At 43.1% G+C, this 19,535-nt stretch overlaps 1 protein-coding gene across 6 annotated transcripts in view; it reads left to right on the top strand.

Moving 5' to 3' along the window:
- Nucleotides 1-2,412: 2,412 nt before the first annotated feature.
- Nucleotides 2,413-19,535, top strand: part of KCTD7 (potassium channel tetramerization domain containing 7) — a 31,000-nt gene continuing 13,877 nt past the window's right edge. For 5 of the 6 annotated variants that reach the window (XM_054008002.1, XM_054008001.1, XM_054008003.1 and 2 more), the window contains exons 1-5: nt 2,413-2,458; nt 4,992-5,133; nt 15,456-15,648; nt 16,323-16,492; nt 18,802-18,980. In XM_054008002.1, the coding sequence (XP_053863977.1) occupies nt 15,505-15,648; nt 16,323-16,492; nt 18,802-18,980 (493 nt within the window). In that variant the 5' untranslated portion in view covers nt 2,413-2,458; nt 4,992-5,133; nt 15,456-15,504. The remainder of the gene's footprint in view (nt 2,459-4,991; nt 5,134-15,455; nt 15,649-16,322; nt 16,493-18,801; nt 18,981-19,535) is intronic. The other variant, XM_054008000.1, reaches the window with a different exon arrangement.

Raw genomic sequence — 19,535 nt, 5'->3', positions numbered from 1 at the left:
TTTTTAAACCTTTCATCATTTTGTTGCTATACTCTGGACTCTGTCCAATTTGTCCACATCTTCCTTAAAGTGTAGTGCCCAAAATTGGCCACAGTACTTGAGCTGAGGCCTCATCAGGGCCAAGTAGAGCTGAACAATTACCTCCTGTGTCTTATGTATGACACTCCTGTTCAGGCATCCCAAAATATGTGCCTTTTTCACAACTGCATCACATTGCTGACTCATATTCAATTTGTGATTCACTATAACCACCAGATCCTTTCCAGCAATACACTGCCTAGCCGGTTATTCCTCATTTTGTATTTGTCCAATCTAAATATTTTGTGGCCTGAAGTATGAAAGAGCTGTCATTAACCATGCAGTGAGTGATGTAGAATATTCATGACTCTAGCTGATGGCTATTTGAAAAGGCTCTTACACAAAAGATGATGTCCCCATTTGACTTGTAAATATTGTACTTATTGCAAGTGATCATTTACATGCCTGTGTATAACTGTCATATGTAAAGGTCTTTCACCTTCTCTTACTGGAGATGGGACTGTTAAATATTGGGGTGGAGACTGGATGGCCATTGTTCCCTTCTGCTGCCTTTTTGGTGTCCTGTTTGAGTTGGTGGTTTCAGCATATGCAGGTTCCAAGTGGACAGGTGGTCACAGCACAAAATGCATCACCACCGTTGGTGCTAATGAGCATAAGAACAGCCAGACTGGGTCAGACCAAAGGTCCATCTAGCCTAGTATCCTGTCTTCTGACAGTGGCCAATGCCAGGTGCCCCAGAGGGAATGAACAGTAATCATCAAGTTATCCATCCCCTGTCGCGCATTCCCAGCTTCTGGCAAACAGAGGCCAGCGACACCATCCCTGCTCATCCTGGCTAATAGCCATTGATGGACCTATCCTCCATGAACTTATCTAGTTCTTTTTTGAACCCTGTTATCGTCTTGGCCTTCAACATCCTCTGGCAAGGAGTTCCACAGGTTGACTGTGTTGTGTGGAAAAAATACTTCCTTTCATTTGTTTTAAACCAGCTGCATATTAATTTCATTTGGTGACCCCCTAGTTCTTGTATTATGAGGAGTAAATAATACTTTCTCTACATCAGTCATGATTGTATAGACCTCTATCATCTCCTCTTTTAGTCATCTCTTTTCCAAGATGAAAAGTCCCTGTTTTATTAATCTCCTCCTATGGCAGCCGTTCCATTTTTGTGGCCTTTTTCTGAACCTTTTCCAATTCTAATATATCTTTTTTGAGATGTGACCATATCTGCATGCAGTATTCGAGATGTGGGCATACTATGGATTTATATCAAGATAGGAGGGTACCATGGATTTATGGCAGTCTATTAGCAATGCCAACTCAGTCTACCTTCTCTCAACCCTACTTTTTAAGGCACATTGGCAGAAAACTACTGAAGAGAAACTCACCTATGATTTGTCTGGACTTCAGATTACATTCTTTAAAAAGAAGGGGTAATTGCAGCCTTTAGCCCAATGCGCATCATCAATCAGCGTCAAATTAAAATGTTCAAAGGCTGTAAATAAGGGTCTTCCATGTGTTGTCTTAGTTGTGCTGCCATTACTTCATGTTACTTTCAGATGCCTCTTCAAATAGGGTAACTTTGAAAAGGACTATATGAAATCATATTTTCAAATCCAGTTTATCATGCAAATATAATCATGGCTAAGACAATATAAGTAGACACTGTGTGCGTGTTAAACGCTTTATCCAGGCACTAACTGCTAGCAAATATGGAAAAGAGAGTGGGTAACAGCTGTAAATAGCCACTGGTCAACACCCTGGCAGGCAAGACAAAGTAAAGTGCAGGTGCTGCTTTTTTCGATGTATTCTGCAGGTGACGGCCCGGCGGGGGTGGTACCATAGCTCTGTCTCTGCAGCACCGTTTTAGGGCTCGTTCCCTCGCTGTGCCCGGGTTTTCTGTTGCTTTATTTCCCCTCTTGGTGTCTGGGGGCGACACCTCCCCTCACCGCGCTCTGCAGCACATAGGATGACCAGATGTCCCGATTTTATAGGGACAGTCCTGATTTTTGGGTTTTTTTCTTATATAGGTTCCTATTACCCCCATCCCCTGTCCTGATTTTTCACACGTGCTGTCTGGTCACCCTAGCAGCACCCCCCTTCCCACCCGTCCCGCGCACATGTGTAAAAAGGCAAGTGAGCGAGGGGGCGTGAGCCCCTGCCCCCCTTTCCAGGGGAAGGAAGGGGTGCGGCTGCCGTGGGGCTGGGCTCCTCTGCCCGCCCCCAGCCCCGCCCATCCGGGGACAGGCCACGCCCCCTCCCCCGGTCCTGCCCTTCGCCCGGGCCCTCGCTCGGCCGGTCGGAGGAGCGCGTGACGCGGCACGTAGCGCGAGGGGCAAGAGGCGGGGCCTGTGGCTCATCCGGGGCGGGGCTGCGCATCCCTTCGACGGCCTCCGCAGCTGGGGCGCCGCTCCCGCAGGTGAGGGGGAGGGCACGCGGCGGCCCCGGCCGTTGGGGGGCGAGGGGCACCCCCGGCTCCCGCCGGGCTGTGCCCAGGAGGGGAGAAGAGGCCACAGCCCGTCTCCGCCCAGCCGGGGGCCGTGCCCCATGGGGGGCGGGGGGAAGCGTGTGCCCACCCCCGGCCTCCCCCACCAGGGGCTGTGGCAGACTCAGACGTGAGGGGCTGGGCCAGCCGAGCCCCCGGGACGGGTGGACAGCAAAGGCCCATCACTGGTTATTGCTCCGGCCCTAGGGGGGCGTTTCTAGCTGGGCTCCTGAATTGTGGGAGATTGTGCGGAGACTCCCCGCCCATCGCCAAAGCCTGGAGCAGCGACCTGTATAGCTGCAGCCCCACTGCCTAAGGGTCACTATTCACCTGCCTGTACTGGGGGGGTGCTGTGCTGCAGTGAGTGCCTTTCTCCACCTGGATGTAAGCCGAGTCATTCACCAGGGAGGTTTTCTACCTCGTGATAGTGTGATACCTGCAGCCAGATGGGCAGATCCAGTAGTGCTTTTCTAATTGGTTAAAAAAAAATAAAAAGGCAGCCCCTTGGTAGACCCCTAGGGGTCTACCAATGTGGTGATGGATGTAGTTTTGGCAGGTAGCTGTTTATTTTGCTTCTTAAAAAGCGGTCACCCCCAAGCATCTCAGTGAGGAAAGTTGCAGTAGGGTCTGACAAAATCAAAATTGAAACTCTATTTGAAAGGTCTAATTGAAACACAGACCAAAATTCTTCAGCTGAGACCATTACTCCCAAAACTGCCTTAAAATTGCTGCCTGGCAAGTGGGAAACACTCCCTCGAAAGGCCTGTTAGAGCTGTAACAGGTGTCTTACAAACAAAAAATAGGTTACTTTGGATTATTGCCACCAGGTGGCATAAGCATGGCTGTCACAGTACGCTCGCCCATTCCTGACTCTTACAAACAGTGCTGCTCCTAAAGATAGTAAGGGTCAATCTGTCAGATGAGAAAAATAGTTTTGTAGAGAGAGCTGTGGAAGGGGACAATGTTCAGGCTTCTGGTGTTAGTTATTGTTTCTGTCAGCAAATACAGAATGGGAAATACACACAGGCAAACTTCATCTGTTCTCTGGCATCCTCTGGTTAGTTTGGATAACCTCTACTTCTCAATGTAATTTCCCACTTAGGGAGGTTACTGCTGGTGATGCTGCTTCCAGTCATATCTGGAGTATACACAGTATATCTTTGTTTTAAACTGTTCCGCCTGGTCCAACCAGACAGAATGAATTCATGGTATGTGTGCAGGTTACCCTTTTGTCTTTCGCTAAGCATGTCTCGTGTACCCCGGCCTTTACATTTACAATCAGTTATATTACTGACATGTTAAACTGATTTGTAGCATTCTGCTTACCACATCTCAGGGGTTCCTTGGCTGTTTGAGAATACTCTCACTTATTTGGGGGTAGCTTTGCTGTCTCAGACTATGATAACTCTTCTTCCAATTTCTCTTCTCCGCTCAGTACACACAAACCCTTGACTGTATGGGACTCATTTCAAAAGTTACTCCTGATCTTCCAGTAGGCTGCTGTTCAGCCATGCACAGAGTTCTGTCCCTGCAAAAACCAAGGTTCCCTTGAAATCTACTAAATCCTCTGAAAATTCAGCGCAGAATACTTTTTTACATTTGAATAGCAGTGCTCTGGAACTAGGGTTGTAAAATGAACAGGCTAACTGCTCCCTTGGGTTAACTTCACAAATGATACTGGATTCTACCCTGTTTATTATATCATTTTTCATGTACATAACTTCACTGACACCACATCTCAGGAGTGCTCTGACTCAGAAGCAGTTATTTAAACCAATCTGAAAAGAGCTGAGAAAACAGCAGTTGTGATAGCAGTTGCATGAAACACTACACATACTCCTCCTTTAATCTGGGTAATAATAGAAGGTGAGACAGTACTAGGAATGTTGTCTTCTCTAGAGAATGAAACAAAACTAGCAAGACAGGCTCATTCAATAACTCTGAGATTAGAAAAAATATATCTAGGAGGAAAATGTCAGCTAACAAGTTATGGGGAAGTAATCTTGTCCACTAACTGGAACAGCAGTTTGTAAATTGGGAGGACATTCTTTATAATTGGATTAATTAGAAGAGACTAAGGTATCTGATGCCTAATTTAGAACAATGATACATCTTATTAACGAAGTGTCTCCATTAATTTTCTTTACTAGATTTGGCCTTAGTATGATGTACTTGAAAAATTAAAAGGGGACCAGCTACTTAATTTCAGTCCAAAATCTGTTGTTTTTTTATGTTAAAAAAAGTGTGATTTACAAACCTAATGTGAACATACTTTTTTGAAATAATGAAAATATTTTTCACTTAAACAATTAAAGCAGGATTTTATGAAGGGAGGAGGAGTTTGGGAGCGAATTACTTATTCCCCTGCAAGGCTATGAACCCAAACGCGAGAGCATTGGCTTAGTGCCTGGGAATCAGAAAGTGTAACCACCAATTCAGAAAGATTTGCTTATCTTTTTTCTTTTAGGCAGACTTCTTGTTCCAGTGCTGGTCAACCGTGATAGTGATGTCACTAGTCCATTGCATGCAGGGATGTCTGAGGGTGAGCAGGAAATGAAGCAGCTTTAGACAATAACTTCAGCTGTCTATAAATGAACATCAAAACGCAGGTTAAACAAAATAAGAACATAATTTTAATTTTTTTTCTTTTGATCATTTATTTGGGTATTCATCTTCTTTCACTAATGACTGAAACATCTTACTAACAAAATCAATCTGTTCACCTATTTAAAAAGACAAAATAAATGTTATTACAAATCCTTGTTCTTGGGCTCTGATGATGTATACTGAGCTTCACTATAGAGGCAATTGTATTGCTGGAAAGTTCAAATGGAAATGCTAGTTTTGTAGCCAAGGTTTTCAAACTTGGGTGCCTAAATGAGAACACCAAATTCCACAACTGAGCAGTCAAACAGAATGCTGTGGAGGCATATTAAATACTCATTTTAGAGATAGAATGGAAATAAACATAGAACTAGACTCCCAAACATAGGTGCCCAAGTTTCAAAATTGGGTTCAAAGTTTGAATGTTATCGCTGTGAGTAATCCTATACGTGACAAGGACTAAGGTAATATATAGTATTTACCAGATTAGAATCAACTGGGATAGGTTCTACCAAATTTTCCTTTGACTGACAACTAGTGAAAATTGATCCTTAAATAATAGATTGATGGACTATCACTGTTGGATTGCTGTTATATGTCTGGATAGAAGCATATTTTTATCTTTCTCTTTCTAACATTTTTTCTTCTAAAGTTTGAATGATAAAAGTTGATTAAAGGCCTTTGGAGATGCAGTAGCAGAGAAACACTCACAATAATTTCTCCTTCTCAAAGCCTTACTTTATTGGAAAGAGGGGAATTTTTAATGAGCTTTTGTCACTATTGGTACTTCACAAATTATGATATTCCATGATTATCCAAAATCCATTCTGTCTCCCTGAATCTGACATTCATATAGAATCTGAATTTTGTTAATTCAAAACAGACTCCAGTGATCTGAAAGTTTTGGGAGTCCCCTGAGAAATGTGGATAATTAGCGGTTATCAGTAATAACTGTACCTTATTATCTCAGCTTCTGTGAGACAAGAACTGAGAATATAGCAGCCAAAGCACTGGCTTTCAAATGGCAGTGTTATAAATAATACATTACATGTAAATAAGATTGAAAATCCTTGTGTGGCACTGTGCAAAATGTAACCATGTAGCTGAAGGCTCTTGCGAGCCACTGTGCAGTGTTAGGCATGTGAAGAAATTATCATTGAAGGAGTCGCTACCAAAATTCTTTTTAGCTTGAACACTCTTGTGCATTTGGGGTGTGTGCAGTGCACATAACTTTTGAGTATCGGCTGTATTAGATTAAAAATAGGTCTTTATTTCATAACAAGATTTAAAATAATTGCCAAAGGCAAGTCATTCTACCTTCATATATTTGGCTCTGCATTTTATATTGTGATGAAAAGAGGGTTCTGTAATGAAAACTCATCATCTTTGTCGTTTTAGGATGTTTTCCTAATTATAGTCAGTGCCCATTTCTACCATTTGCAGCGCAGATGTTTCTTATTGTGCATATGAGTAATATGCGGCATGGTCTCTAGGCCAGTCCTGTTTGTCAGACCAAGAAAGACGCTACAATCTGATAAAGCAACAAACCCATTTTCTATTCTCAGAGGCCATATGCTCTGTGTAACTGAGGTTGGATCGTCTTAGTAAAAAAGATTTAAAAAAAATTGTGTAGTCTGATCAGCTAAACACCACTGCCAAGGAAGTGGAGTCTAATTTGTCTTTGCAGGGTCTGTCCCTATAACTCTGCCAGCGATGGAAATAGTCTATTTTAGAGTTTTATTCTGCTGCCCATCTCCTGAGTATCTGAGAACCTTCCATGTAAGATCAATAGCAATAATAATACTAGCCCTTATTTATCATTTTTCATCTATACATCTTGGAGCACTGTACAAAACAGGTCAATATCATTATCCTCGTTTTGCAGATGGAGCAAATAGAGACAAAACAGAGGCATAGAGAGGTATGATGATGTGCTCAAGGTCACTTAGCTGGCCAATGGCAGAGCCAGGAATAGAACCAGGTCTCCTGACTCCCAGGCTAGTGCTCCATCCATTAGGCAACAGTGCCTTGTAGTGCTCAACAGTGAAGTCCCAAGTGGACTTCATGGATTCATTTCTCTCTTTCAAGGGTCAAAATTCTCTTAGGAGTAAGGGGCTTTTTTGTGGGTGTGGAGGGTTCATCAGAATTTGGGAATCAATGTGGTGTCTGAATTGTGAGTTTCACTTGTGGGGAAAAATCATTTAATAAAAAAAAAAAAAACATTTTGTAATGTTTCCTGAAGATGGTCAGACTCTGGATTCACTTGATCTCCTCTGGAAGATTGTTGCATAGTTGTATCCCCTCAGTAGAGAATGGCTTGTCCCCAGCTCTCACATTGCAAACCATGAAGCCCAGAACACAATGTTCCAGAGGAGCGCAGTTGTTGCAGTGGTTCCAGGGCCGTCCTTACCTGTACGCAAAGTACGCAGTTGCGTCCGCCTCTTCCACAGGGCCTCCGCCCCAGCTTCGCCCCAGCCCCACCTCTTCCCACCCCCACTCCACCCCTTCCCCAAAGCCCCCTCCCCTGTTCCTCCCCGCCCCTTCCCGCCCCCCACTCCCCTGAGGACTGAAGCAGGGCCGGGCCTGCACTCACTGGCGACGTGAAGTGCAGCGACCCGTACCCGACTGCGCTGCTGGTGAATGCTAGGGGGTGGTTCCCCCCTGTCCTCCAAGCCAGCCCCCCGCCCCCTGCGGAGGCCTGGGGCCAGCCCTTCCCCCACACAGACGCCTGCCCACCCCCATGGGGGGGCTGCGTAGGGCCCCAGAATAGCTAGGACAGCCCAGAGTGGTTAATAGATTGAAATTCTGTTTTTGCAGTAACTTGGGCTTAATCTGTTAATTGCTTTGAAAATTATGAGCAAGGCCTTAAACTGGCATTGGAAGCTTGCTGGGAACTTGAGCAAAGGTCTGATGTACTCAGCGTGGCCTGGGCCTTGGGGCAGGTGGTCAACTGCACTTTAGGCATTCTGCGGGCTTGTCTACACTACAAAGTTAAGTTGACATACAGCCCCCGCAGTAATTAAAGCAGTGGCTCACGTCCACACTTGGTCCTTCTGTCAGTGGTGTGCGTTCTCATCAAGAGCTCTGCCACCCACTGAAGTGGGGCATTGTGGGACACTGACAGCTGGAGCCCAGCAGCCCTGGGGGGTGGGAGGGGCAACTGTGAGTCTGCGCCTGGCTGGCAGCGTGGGCTGTCGGTGGCAGGGCAGGGGGGGAGAGCTCCAGCTGTCAGGCCCACTTGGGGCCGACAGCCAATGGGCAGTGTAAGTAACACAGCGTCTATACAAACACTGTGTCACCCTCACTGCATTGACAAAAGCATTAGGCTTCTTGTGGAGGTGGAGTTACTATGTCAGTGTAATGGGGGACTTACTTTGGCGGAAGCAGAATTCTAGTGTAGACACTGTCATGATGAGGTCATGATTAGTTAGCCACCTTGTATTGACCTAATTCTGTAGCATAGATCAGGCCTGACGACACGCATAACTAGGCTTGTGAGGTCTTATACTCCACTCCTCAGCATTTCTGTTTTATCTGATCACTTCCAAAATTGAAGGGAATGTTCTAGGCATTGACGGATAGAATCCTTTGATTCTGGTTAAATTCAGAAAGGAGAAAATGGGGGGCACCCGGCGCCTCCGGCATCTGGTTAGTCCACATATCAGGTTCAACCAGTTCTGTAATTGTCTATAAAAAACTGGTTGATGTCAGCCATCACACCTTAAGGCAAAACTATACCCCATCTCAAGTCTGTCCATCCTCCCAATAGAATTTGAAAGTTTGACACCTGGAGAAAAGAGAGGAAGGCGGTAGGGTGAAAATGGGGGAACACATAAGCCCCTGGGATGGGGGAAAGATGAAAGGGAGGGCTCTACAACTGCTGGCATGGGGAAAATGGGGAATAGTGGTATGAGGGCAGGAGACATGGGGAACAGAACCTTGGCGTGGAAGTGGAATGGGGGGCATGTAGCCCCTGCTGTGATGGGGAGAATAGGGGATGGGGGGGGAGACAGAGCTCCTGGCAGGGTGTCCCTAAACTAGAGGGAGGTGGCAAGGTGGGGCACAGAGAGCTTGTGGGGGAGAATTGAGGGATGCAGGTGTCCTCTGGCACGTGCCATGAGCTTAGTTCATAGAACCAACAGAATGGGAGACCCTAGTGTGTTAAGCAGATTTAGTAAAGTTTTCTATATGCGTGTATGTCTAATGTAATCTATAAACGCTGTTTTAAATATCACCTCTTCAGCTGCTGTTTTATGACCTTTCTGCTTGTTGCCTTTGATATGAAGCAGCCCTTCAGAGGCATCTGTTTAATCAAGAAATATTGTTGAAGCATCAGATTTGCTTGTGCAAAAGTTCCCTCTGTAATGGTGGTTTTATAGCAGCTTGAAAGACGGAACTTGAAGTGATGCAGAGCTGTATAAAATCTAAAGGAGTACATTTTGTTTGTTGGGATGATATTGTGTAGTCAGACACACCCACAGCCCTGCAAACAAAGAGACCTCTCTTTACATCAAAATGCAGTAGTAAGGGAATAGCAGCATTTCTAGCAGAAATATAGGATCCTTTGCTCTCCATCTCTCACATTCTGCTGATTCCTCTAGGTTTGCAGTTTCCCGGCTTGTTATTAACCTATTCTATACCACGATTGATGCTTCCCCTTTGTCCACCTTCACAGCCCAGGCCAACACGTCTTTTGTCCAAGTTCCAGGAGAGGTAACAAGATATTAGATAACTAACTGCCTCTGTTTCTACTAGCCTATGTCCAATTGTCCAGATCACTCTTGGTCCTTGAGTGACTTCATAATACTTTGCCTCTGTGCTGCAGAGCCAATTTGTCCTGTGTTTACTGAGGCAAAATATTTTGAATCCAAGTGGAGATATTGTTAAACTTCAACAAGTAAAATCACAGGTTGTTATGATGCTTTGCTCCATGTGTTGACCAAGTGGAGCAGCCCAGAGGGTCACATGGCACCTCAGTGCTGGAAGCTGAATGTCGTTCTTTAGTCTGGTCACTAGTGCCTCAGAGTAATGTGTTTCTCTCAGGTGGTGTCGGGAATTATCTCTAGCCACTAGATAATAGTGACCGCAATATAGTTCATCATCCTTGGACGAGGAATCATAAAACAGTGACACTAAACTTGAGAAAATATATTTTTTTTAAGTGGAAACTATTGAAAAAGGCCCTAGCATGGAGGCTACGATATCTTTGCAGAGTTCCAAAAGGAATGCCTAGCCCTAAACACAAAAGGAAGCTGGAAGGCAAAGATGCCACTTAGCCATTCGAGCTATAAGGTTCAAGAGGTTACTCAAGCCCAACAGTTACCCTTCAGATAATGGAAAGCCAATAGGAAGGAGCATAGGCTATCGCAGGTAAAATGGAAATTGGAAGGGATAAGAGAGACTTTGAAGACCAATTTGCCAAAGACATGAAAACCAATAAGAATAAATTGGCTCTGGGTAAAAGACTAGAGGCTGAAGATAGTGCCCGATTACAAGTCCTCTGAGGGAGCTCTTCTCCAAGGAAAGGGTTCCTCTTATTACTTTGCCATCTTTTGTTGCAGGACTCTCAGTAGGCACAGGATATAAATCACAGTAATTCCAGCTCCTGAATGTTACAAATCCCAAATCTCCCAATGGAGCCTCTACCATGATTTCTTCTTTTACATTTGCAGTGTTTGAGCTGCAGAGAGCAAACACAATGTTTTAGGGTCCCAAATCTGATCTATGTTTAAAACTGATACGCTCCATTAGGCAAAATCATCTGAATGTTCAATATTGATGTAGGGTATAGGGCTGCTTTTAGCAATCTTCATTACAAAAAGGGCATCTGCTCCATTGCTTTAGCTTTCACAGAACTTTCATTGAGGATGCTACATTTGGTTTGTTCTGAGTTCTTCTACTAAATCATCTTGCCCATTTCGTGGCTCCAACGGATGAAACTTTCCCTGGCACTCGTGGTGAGTGTGGAGTTAACTCTGTTCCCGTTGTCCCTTTTGATGTAAAACAAATTCCACTAACATAAGACACTTGTTATAAACCTTTCTGCTATACATTTTAAAATAAGTTGTGTATCTTTTTGTAATATGCAGAGTGATTGTAATCTATCTTCAGTACTGTATATTTCCTGCTTATGGAAAAGAAATACTGATAGTTTTTCCTATAAACATGTTAAAATATGTGTAGTCTTTAGGCAAGAAATGACCTTGTTAATTTCAACATCAGATAAAATACTGGTGGTAAGTATCAAGCAGTGCTTAGGGAAATCTGATGAGGGAAAATATTCTATTTTCAAGAGAAGAGGCTACAAACAGTGGAATATGAAAATATAGTCGCTAAGTGACTTTTTAAGGTATTTTACCCCTCCTTTCATGCTAAAAGTGAATTGGGAGAGTGGTTAATATCCCCAGTGGTGTGCACATGCCAAGTATTCTGTGCCTGTTGCTTTTGGAGTAGTAGAGAAGGGAATTCTTCGTAAAGTTAATATAGCTGGAGCATTCAAGTAAACAAATCTTTAGCACCAAGTGCTATTCCAAAGCTAAAAGTTCAGAGGTTTATTAATGGAAAATACAGTCTTCCGGTAGGTCTGATTTCCCATCATGAATAATTAAGTATTTTTATTTTAGGGCTGGTTGGGAGGGTCCATTCTGCTTTCAGTACATCAACTAGCAGAAAAATTAAATTGTTTCCTTTTCAGCAGAAAAGTTGCTTGCTTCATGAAACACTTATTTTGATTGTTTGCATCAATGGCAGTTTCTGTCGGAAAGACACTGAGGTGGCTGTTGCTATTATAAGCCATGCCTTCATTTTTGTTCAGTCTTTTTAAAAATACCTTTTTTAGGGGATTGGGGATTAATGGAAGCTGGTGCGAGTGAAAGGTATTGGACTGACAGCCCATGGAGACTGCGGTTCTCCAGCTGCAGGACAGATACAGCATGGGAGGCAGCAAGGGGAGTTTTTCTGCCCTCAGCATCCCTCGAACCTGAGCTGGATGTATAGACTCACCTCTGGAAGGTAGTTCAGTATCTAAGTCCATTAAATAATTAGTTGTCAATGTTAACTACCACTGTACCTTGAATAGTCTCTTGCAGCATGTTAACGCATTATTTGTTCCACCCTTGTATTTAGCTGGGACGCTCTGAATACCTTTCCCAGACCTGAAGAAGAGTTTTGCGTAAGCTCAAAAGCTTGTTTCATTCACTGACACTAGTTGGCCCAGTAAAAGATATTCCCTCACCCACCTTGTGTCTCTAATATCCTCGGACCAGCACGACTACAACAAGGCTGAGGCTGCCAACAAAGTTGCTAGTTTTGGTGATTTTTTTTTTTTTTAATGTTTAAATTCTATTCTCTGTGGATTCTTATGCTGTGTCCATCACTATAGTGTCTGTTGGGATCCCACTGGGATCAGGAGTCAGACCACCAAACTCACTTCACATAGTCTACTAAGTAACCATTAGATGGTGGTTAAAACGCTCATACAGAAATAATGTTTCAACGGTTAGGATGCTGTGACAAAGTGGGAATGTTCTTAATGTTTTCTCTGAATACTTTGTGGGTGCCTCAGTTTCCCCTATGCATGTCTTAAGTATCAAGTATGTAGGTGATGGGATAAGGGTGTGTGATTGTTGCAGAGCCTTAGAGGGCCAGTGTGATGCTGTCTGCACAGAGAATGGCTGACACCCTCTCTCCTGGCAACTGATGGCCTGGGCCCCGCCCCTGCAAAGGTGCCAACTGAAGGTGTTGGAGAACAAAGAGATCAGGTGGCCTCCTGGCCTGGGAAAGAGACAAAGGCCAGAGGAAGGGCTGGAGGGGGTTTCAGTTTGGAGCTGGCTGGGGAAAGAGAGGGAAGCCCAGACCCGGGGCCTGGCCTCCTTGCCCCCAAGATGGACCTGACTTAGGGGTCCTGTTTCCTGTACCTACAAGCTCTGTTTTGGACTGTGTTCCTGTCATCTAATAAACCTTCTGTTTTACTGGCTGGCTGAGAGTCATGTCTGACTGCAGAGTTGGGGTGCAGGGCCCACTGGCTTCCCCAGGACCCCTGCCTGTGTGGACTCGCTGTGGGAAGCGCACAGTGTTGAGAAGGGGATGCTGAATGCTCCGACATCAGATCCAGGAAGGTCGAAGCTGTGTAAGCTTCTTGCCCTGGAGACAGTATGCTCGGAGAGAGGAGGCTCCCCCAGAGTCCTGACTGGCTTCATATGGAGCAGTTCCAGAGCATTGCCCGTGACAGATGCTAACTTGGGAAACCTAACTTCAATTATCTGTTCTGCCACAGACTCCCTCTGTAATGTTGGGCAAGTCACTTAGCCTCTCTGAGCCTCAGTTCCCTCTCTGTAAAATCGGGACAATAGCACTGCCCTACCTCACAGGGGTGTCATGAGGATACACACAGTAAAGATTGTGAAGTGCTCAGATTCTTTGATAATGGGGACCATATAGGTATTGTAGTACATAGCTAAGTTGAGAGCGCTGGCGTATCTGACGCTGGTGGTGCTAATGATGGCAGTTTTTTTTTTTTTTTAAAGGCTACTGTAGACATATGTGGAGACCATCAGAGATTGCTAGTTCAAAATTAAGGTTGTTTTTGGTCAGGTGAGAGAGGGTAAAGTCCATTCTCTCACTCCTCTTCAGATAAATGATTTGGTCATATTTATTATTACTATTTATTTTTTTAAATAACTCCATGCTGGTATATGTTACCTGTGAGCAGGTTGGCTTTGATAAATAAGTGACATTGGATAAGGAAGCAGATTACTGTTAATGTAGAAGCTTAAAAACAAGAGACACTTGAAGTGCTAGGTGCTGAAGGACTATTGCAGACGGGATCCGAGAATGGAGAAAAGACTCCAGGAACTCGTACTCCCCCAACCAGAAAGGGTAGGAATGTGGGGTGGAAGCAGATGGTAGCTTATTCCAAAGAGCTGAATTGTTGTGGGAGAGGCTACTGGTAGCCTGTCTTCCTCTGAAATGGAAATAAAAACTCTTTAATAATACAGTTCACAGGTTGGTTATACTAAAACCTGCTGAGTTTCTGTACTTTACTTTCTGACAGACTGAGGAGCAGTGGTGATGGGCTTTGAAGGGAATTCAGTCCCCAGGCTGGAGGGATGACGACACCCTGTGGATGTGTTGGAAATGAGGCTAGAATGCCAGCGTGAGAGAAAGATAAGACCTGTAAACAAAGGTCCTAATCTTGGAGTGAAGCTTGCTTCTTTGAGCAGTCCCATTCATGACAAAATACCAGTATCTGGCCCGAGTAATAACAATGTAAAACCAGCTACAAACTTAAGTGAGACCATCACAAATATTAGGATAACGCAGGCGTATGTTTAATGCACTGCTAGAAATCTAAAAGAAGTTGTTTGAGCTGTGGTGTTTTTCCACTTGCACTATGTACACAAGTCTTTTTATAGGAGCAAAAGACTCAGTGAGAAAACAAAGTGTAGAGAATGGTGGCAGAAGAGGAGGATTCAATGGTGCCTTCTGACTTCCCTGCTCCCTCCCTTACTAATTCCCCCCATGCTGCACAGAAGAGAGCACAGTATTTCCACCTAGTCAGCCTCGCTTTTCTGTTACATAAGATAGGCCTTTATTATTCACATCATGCTGCATTGGTCTAAATCCACAACGGTGTGAGACTCAATTCACAGAAAAATTTAATCAACATGTTTTTAGCTCGTTTTTTGGGGTTAACATTTTACGTGACTTGGTAGAACTGCACCAGAAGCCTTCAGGTGAGGCACAATGTGCAGAAAGCCCGGCTGTAAGCATCTGAAGCTACTGCACTAACACACAGCAGAGCCAAAACTGCTTTGAAAGATGTCAAGTCATTTAATCATCTTGCAACATTATTGTAAACAATAACAGGATTACTACAGCGCAGTCCAACCAATAAGAGAACAGCTTTCAGAACACAACTCTGCAAACAGCCAATTGCAATTTAGCGGCAGGTGAACCAATAGCTAATTGGAATTCAGTTGGGAAATGACAGCTCTGCTGCTGAAACGAACTAAGCCAATCAGACACTGAATTGGGCAGCGAATGAAAATCAGCATTTTATTCAGCCAGTGTCAGGGGTCTCCTGCTCTGGGTCTGACGAGATTTCCTGGCACTGCTGGACAGACTGCATTCCTCCAGATACATGTGCATCTGTGAGCTTGACTCACAGCACAATAATAATCATCCTTACAATGATTCACTTCCCAATAATAACAGTGTCATAAATTATTTGTAAAAAGCAGGACAATTATGTCTCTCTGTCAGCCCTGTGATTGTCTGCAGCTGGTAGGGAAAGTATCCAGATAATTTTGGGTCTTGTCTCATTTAGCATTGCCACGGCTGTCTGCCCAGCATACCTGGTTACAAGAGCCAGAGGGATGGTGGTAGTCACAGGGCAGAACAAAGCCAGTGGAAATCTGGACGATGCCATGTCGAGTTCAGATGCAGAGGATGATTTCCAAGACCCTGCCACTCCTACTGCAACTCAGGCAGGGCACTCGCTGCCTCTGCTGCCTCAGCAGGTAAGGGGGGTGTAAGACTGTTCTCATCTGAGCTGATGAGGTGCTTACATATGAGCCTGCGTTGTACAGTATCCGGGAATCCATTATTCCTCATGCTGAAGTCTTAAGAGTTTCTGGTTTAGTTTCCATTGCCAACTAGCTTGGTGAATGAAACTGAACTCCTTTTTTGCCTGATAGCCAGGCGTATTACCCTCGAAACCCATCCCCTCCCCTCATCCACGTTAGGATTTATCTGCTGTCTTCTACACTAGAAAAAGAAGTGCTTGCTACCCTATTATAAATATCAGTAATTCTTACCCTCTAAACTCAGCACAACTCTTCCTTGACCTATATCTGTCAAAAGTTGTTACCTGCTCATTTCTTTCTCTGAACTGCTTCCTTCATTCCCTAGTTTCACTCCTGGGTTACTGCCTTTCATGCAGCGGCTTTATGCTTGGAAAAGTCTCCTCCTTCCTTTGTGCCAGGAGATTGCCCTCTCCCTATTCCTCCGCTCTTTATGAAACCTTCAGACTTTGATCTCCTCGCAGTCCGTGTCTTTGTGCCATCTTCGAGCTGTAATCTTATCCTGTGTTTCATAGAGATTCTCCTCTGTGTGGGTCAAGGGATCTTGTCATATACATGTTTGTGAAGCACCACAGAATAATTTTTAAATAGTGATATGATTGCTTTTCCAGTTCCCAGAAGTTGTTCCGCTTAATGTAGGAGGCATGTATTTCGCTACCAGGCTGTCAACACTAAGACGCTATGAAGATACCATGTTGGCTGCTATGTTTAGTGGAAGACACTACATTCCAACAGATGCTCAAGGCAGATATTTTATTGACAGAGATGGAACTTACTTTGGGTATGTGCATTATCCTTACTACTCTAATTTTGAAACTGTTACTGTAATAGGAAACTTTAATTTTAAGAAAGGCAAGAATTCGTTTGCAGTCTTCTAATTCAATCCCATTTGAATTGCATCTTTTATCAAAGACTAGTATGATTAACATACAACTACAGTTTTTAAAACTTCTTCCAGAAAACTGTCAAACTTCTTGGTACATTGCAGTGCCAAAACCCCTATTATTTCATAACTAATGATTGTAACTCACTTTACCAAAAAAAACCCTAAACAATGTTTGGTCCTCAGCAAAAGTAAGCGTGTGTGTGTGTGTACATACAAACGCACAAAATAGCTCCATCCAGGGAGCCAAGTTGCTCGTACATTAAAAGTTGAGTATTTGACACCATTTCTTGTAAAAATATGATTGTGGCCTTTTTTTTGTGTGTGTGTGTGTGATTTTTGTTGGTATTATCTTGTAGTTTTTAACCTAAAAAGGGCATGGCAGTGATGTTCCTAAGATAATTGATAACATCCTCTTTTGGTTGTCACAATTTTCAAATGTTTAATGGTCTATTTGTAGAGATTCGTCCAAGTTTAGAGTATAACATGCTGTTAAGAACGACAACTAGTATTGTGTTTGACATTTACAAGCTTGACTTCAGTATAAAATATTCTACCCTGTAAATCATACTATAATACTTAGAGGGGCCGAATCTCATCGTTTTGGATAAAATTGCAAATTTTTACCTTTTTTTATTTTTCCTCTTTTCTGTTGTCTGCATTTTTATTTTCCTGAATTTCACATATCTGAATTTCAGGTGAACAGATTAACACTACATACTGATGAAATGTGCAGCATTGTTTCAAGCCTGCAGATATTTATCCACATCCAAAATGGCCAGACTTTCTCTGAAAGAGAATTTGTTGTTGGAAATCTGGCCCAGCTCTAATCATAATGCACTTCAGAAAGCTGAAGATTAGCGTAAAAGCTATGCCTTTTGGGGATTTTCACGTTCCAACAAATACATTCTGCAAAATGTAGTAGGATTAATCTTTGTTTTGCACGTGGATCATCTACTCCCTGGACCAGTGAGAAAGCAAAGCATAATAATCTTTTATTGTTTTAAAAAGACTTGTTTACATATTATAGGTGGGGGAAAATGCAGGGGTCGAAGAACTTATTTTAAATTGCTGATGCCTGGCAATGTTATATTTAGAGCGCTGTTATCCTTCTAAAGGTCTCAAACAAGATATTAGCTTGCTTTTTATTATTTATTTTTTTTGAGCATGATTCTGCTGTAATCGCTACTCCAGATAGTAAGTGTTTTCAGAATCAGATCTTTGCTTGTAGAAATATATGTTGGACATTCTAACCTCATTTCCAAAATACTTTTTCCCGGAGGGATGTTCTTCATCTCTCCAGTTGAGGACCTAATTCTCTTCAAAGCCAATCAGTGCTGTTCCTTAATCCACCACAAAGTCCAAAATATATCAAGACAGAATTTCCTAGTATGATTAAGCTGATTTGTTTATTTGAAAACAAGTGTTGGCATTTGTGAGCTTCTTACTGCGGGCAACTCTCTTATTCGAAACTGAGTTAATTGTGATATACGCTATCGAACCAAATCAGCACTTTATATATTTCCTGCAATATTGTAAAGAAGGGCCAAGCAGCAGGTGTGTCCTTTGTTTCACGTCATATGTTCGCTAATAGGATGAATTAGTTAATGTTTGTAAAGTGTTTTTTCCATCTTCAGAGCATTCTGATCTAAACTATTGTTAAACACATTCAAATGAAACACTCATTCTGTTGTCAGAATAATTGCAGAAGGCCCTGATCCTGTAAAGACAACTCCACAGCCAGACACTACTCGCCCACCTGGAGCTCTTTGATGTTAGTGAGGTTTTCAGTGGGCCGAAGGATCTGCCCACATAGTTCTTCAGCAAAATCGGGTACTTAATGAATACAATTATAATCACTGTGTTGTCAATGGGAGACTATAATCTGTGTCCTGTTTCAGTTTAAGAGATTAAAGCATCCTGAATGTTTTGTTTGCTGTGTTTTTAAACTGGGGTCCCCACACTTCACAGACATCACATTTTCCAGCTGGAGGCTCAAAAATGCCACTCAAAATGTGCATTTGAAAATAGAGTTCACAGTTCATATAAGAATGAGAGCTGCTTCTTACCTTCTGAATTTGAAAATTGCTGGACTGAGTAAAATGGTGTCTCCATTTCATGTCAGATTAACAATTATGTTCTTTTTTTCCCCCAAAAAAATTTTAAGACTTGTTATTGAATAATATTCCCCCCTCCCTTCTGTTTAGAGATGTTCTTAACTTTCTGCGATCTGGTGACCTGCCATCGAGAGAACGAGTGAGGTCAGTTTACAAGGAAGCTCAATATTATTCCATAGGACCATTGCTGGACAATCTAGAGGAAGTCCAGCCTCTTAAGGGAGAAAAAGTTAGACAAGCTTTCCTGGGCTTAATGCCATATTACAAAGGTAAATTAAAGAATAGTGATGATGTATATTGTAGCTTGGTATGTGTAGTATAAATAATGCTCAAAAGACTGAGTTTACTTTCTAATACTGTTTAAGTGTTCTGAGGTAAATACGCAAAGGGGGTTTTCGTGAACAGGAAGAAAGTCCTGCGGCTCTGATGCTATTTCCTATTCACTGGAGTAATTTTGACCCAGATCCTCAAACGTATTAGGCCCCTAATTTCCATTTCCAAGCTTCAATTTTTGGCTTTGCTTTTGGGTAGTTACGCTCTAACATCCTAGCTCTTCACATCTTTGAAGCCTCCACACAGCATTTCCACCTGCATCATTCAAGGTGATGAGTATTTTTCCTTAGACTTGAATGAGAGCAGGATCAAGCCCATAAAGTGCGAGAAGAGATTCTTGAACAAAACTGTTTCTTTGAGTCTGCTTTGGTGGTTCTCTTGAGGGCCTGCATCTCGTTCCTTGGGTAAGAGGTTGTGTGTTCAAGGTCTTTAGGAAATGCTTCAACAGCTATTTATTATTAGGTGTATTGTGCCTAAATGGGCTAGATACA

This window comes from Malaclemys terrapin, chromosome 18, assembly GCF_027887155.1.
Source record: "Malaclemys terrapin pileata isolate rMalTer1 chromosome 18, rMalTer1.hap1, whole genome shotgun sequence".
Classification (NCBI taxonomy): domain Eukaryota; kingdom Metazoa; phylum Chordata; order Testudines; family Emydidae; genus Malaclemys; species Malaclemys terrapin.
Note: the sequence above shows the minus strand (reverse complement) of the source record. Positions and strands in the feature narration are given on the sequence as shown.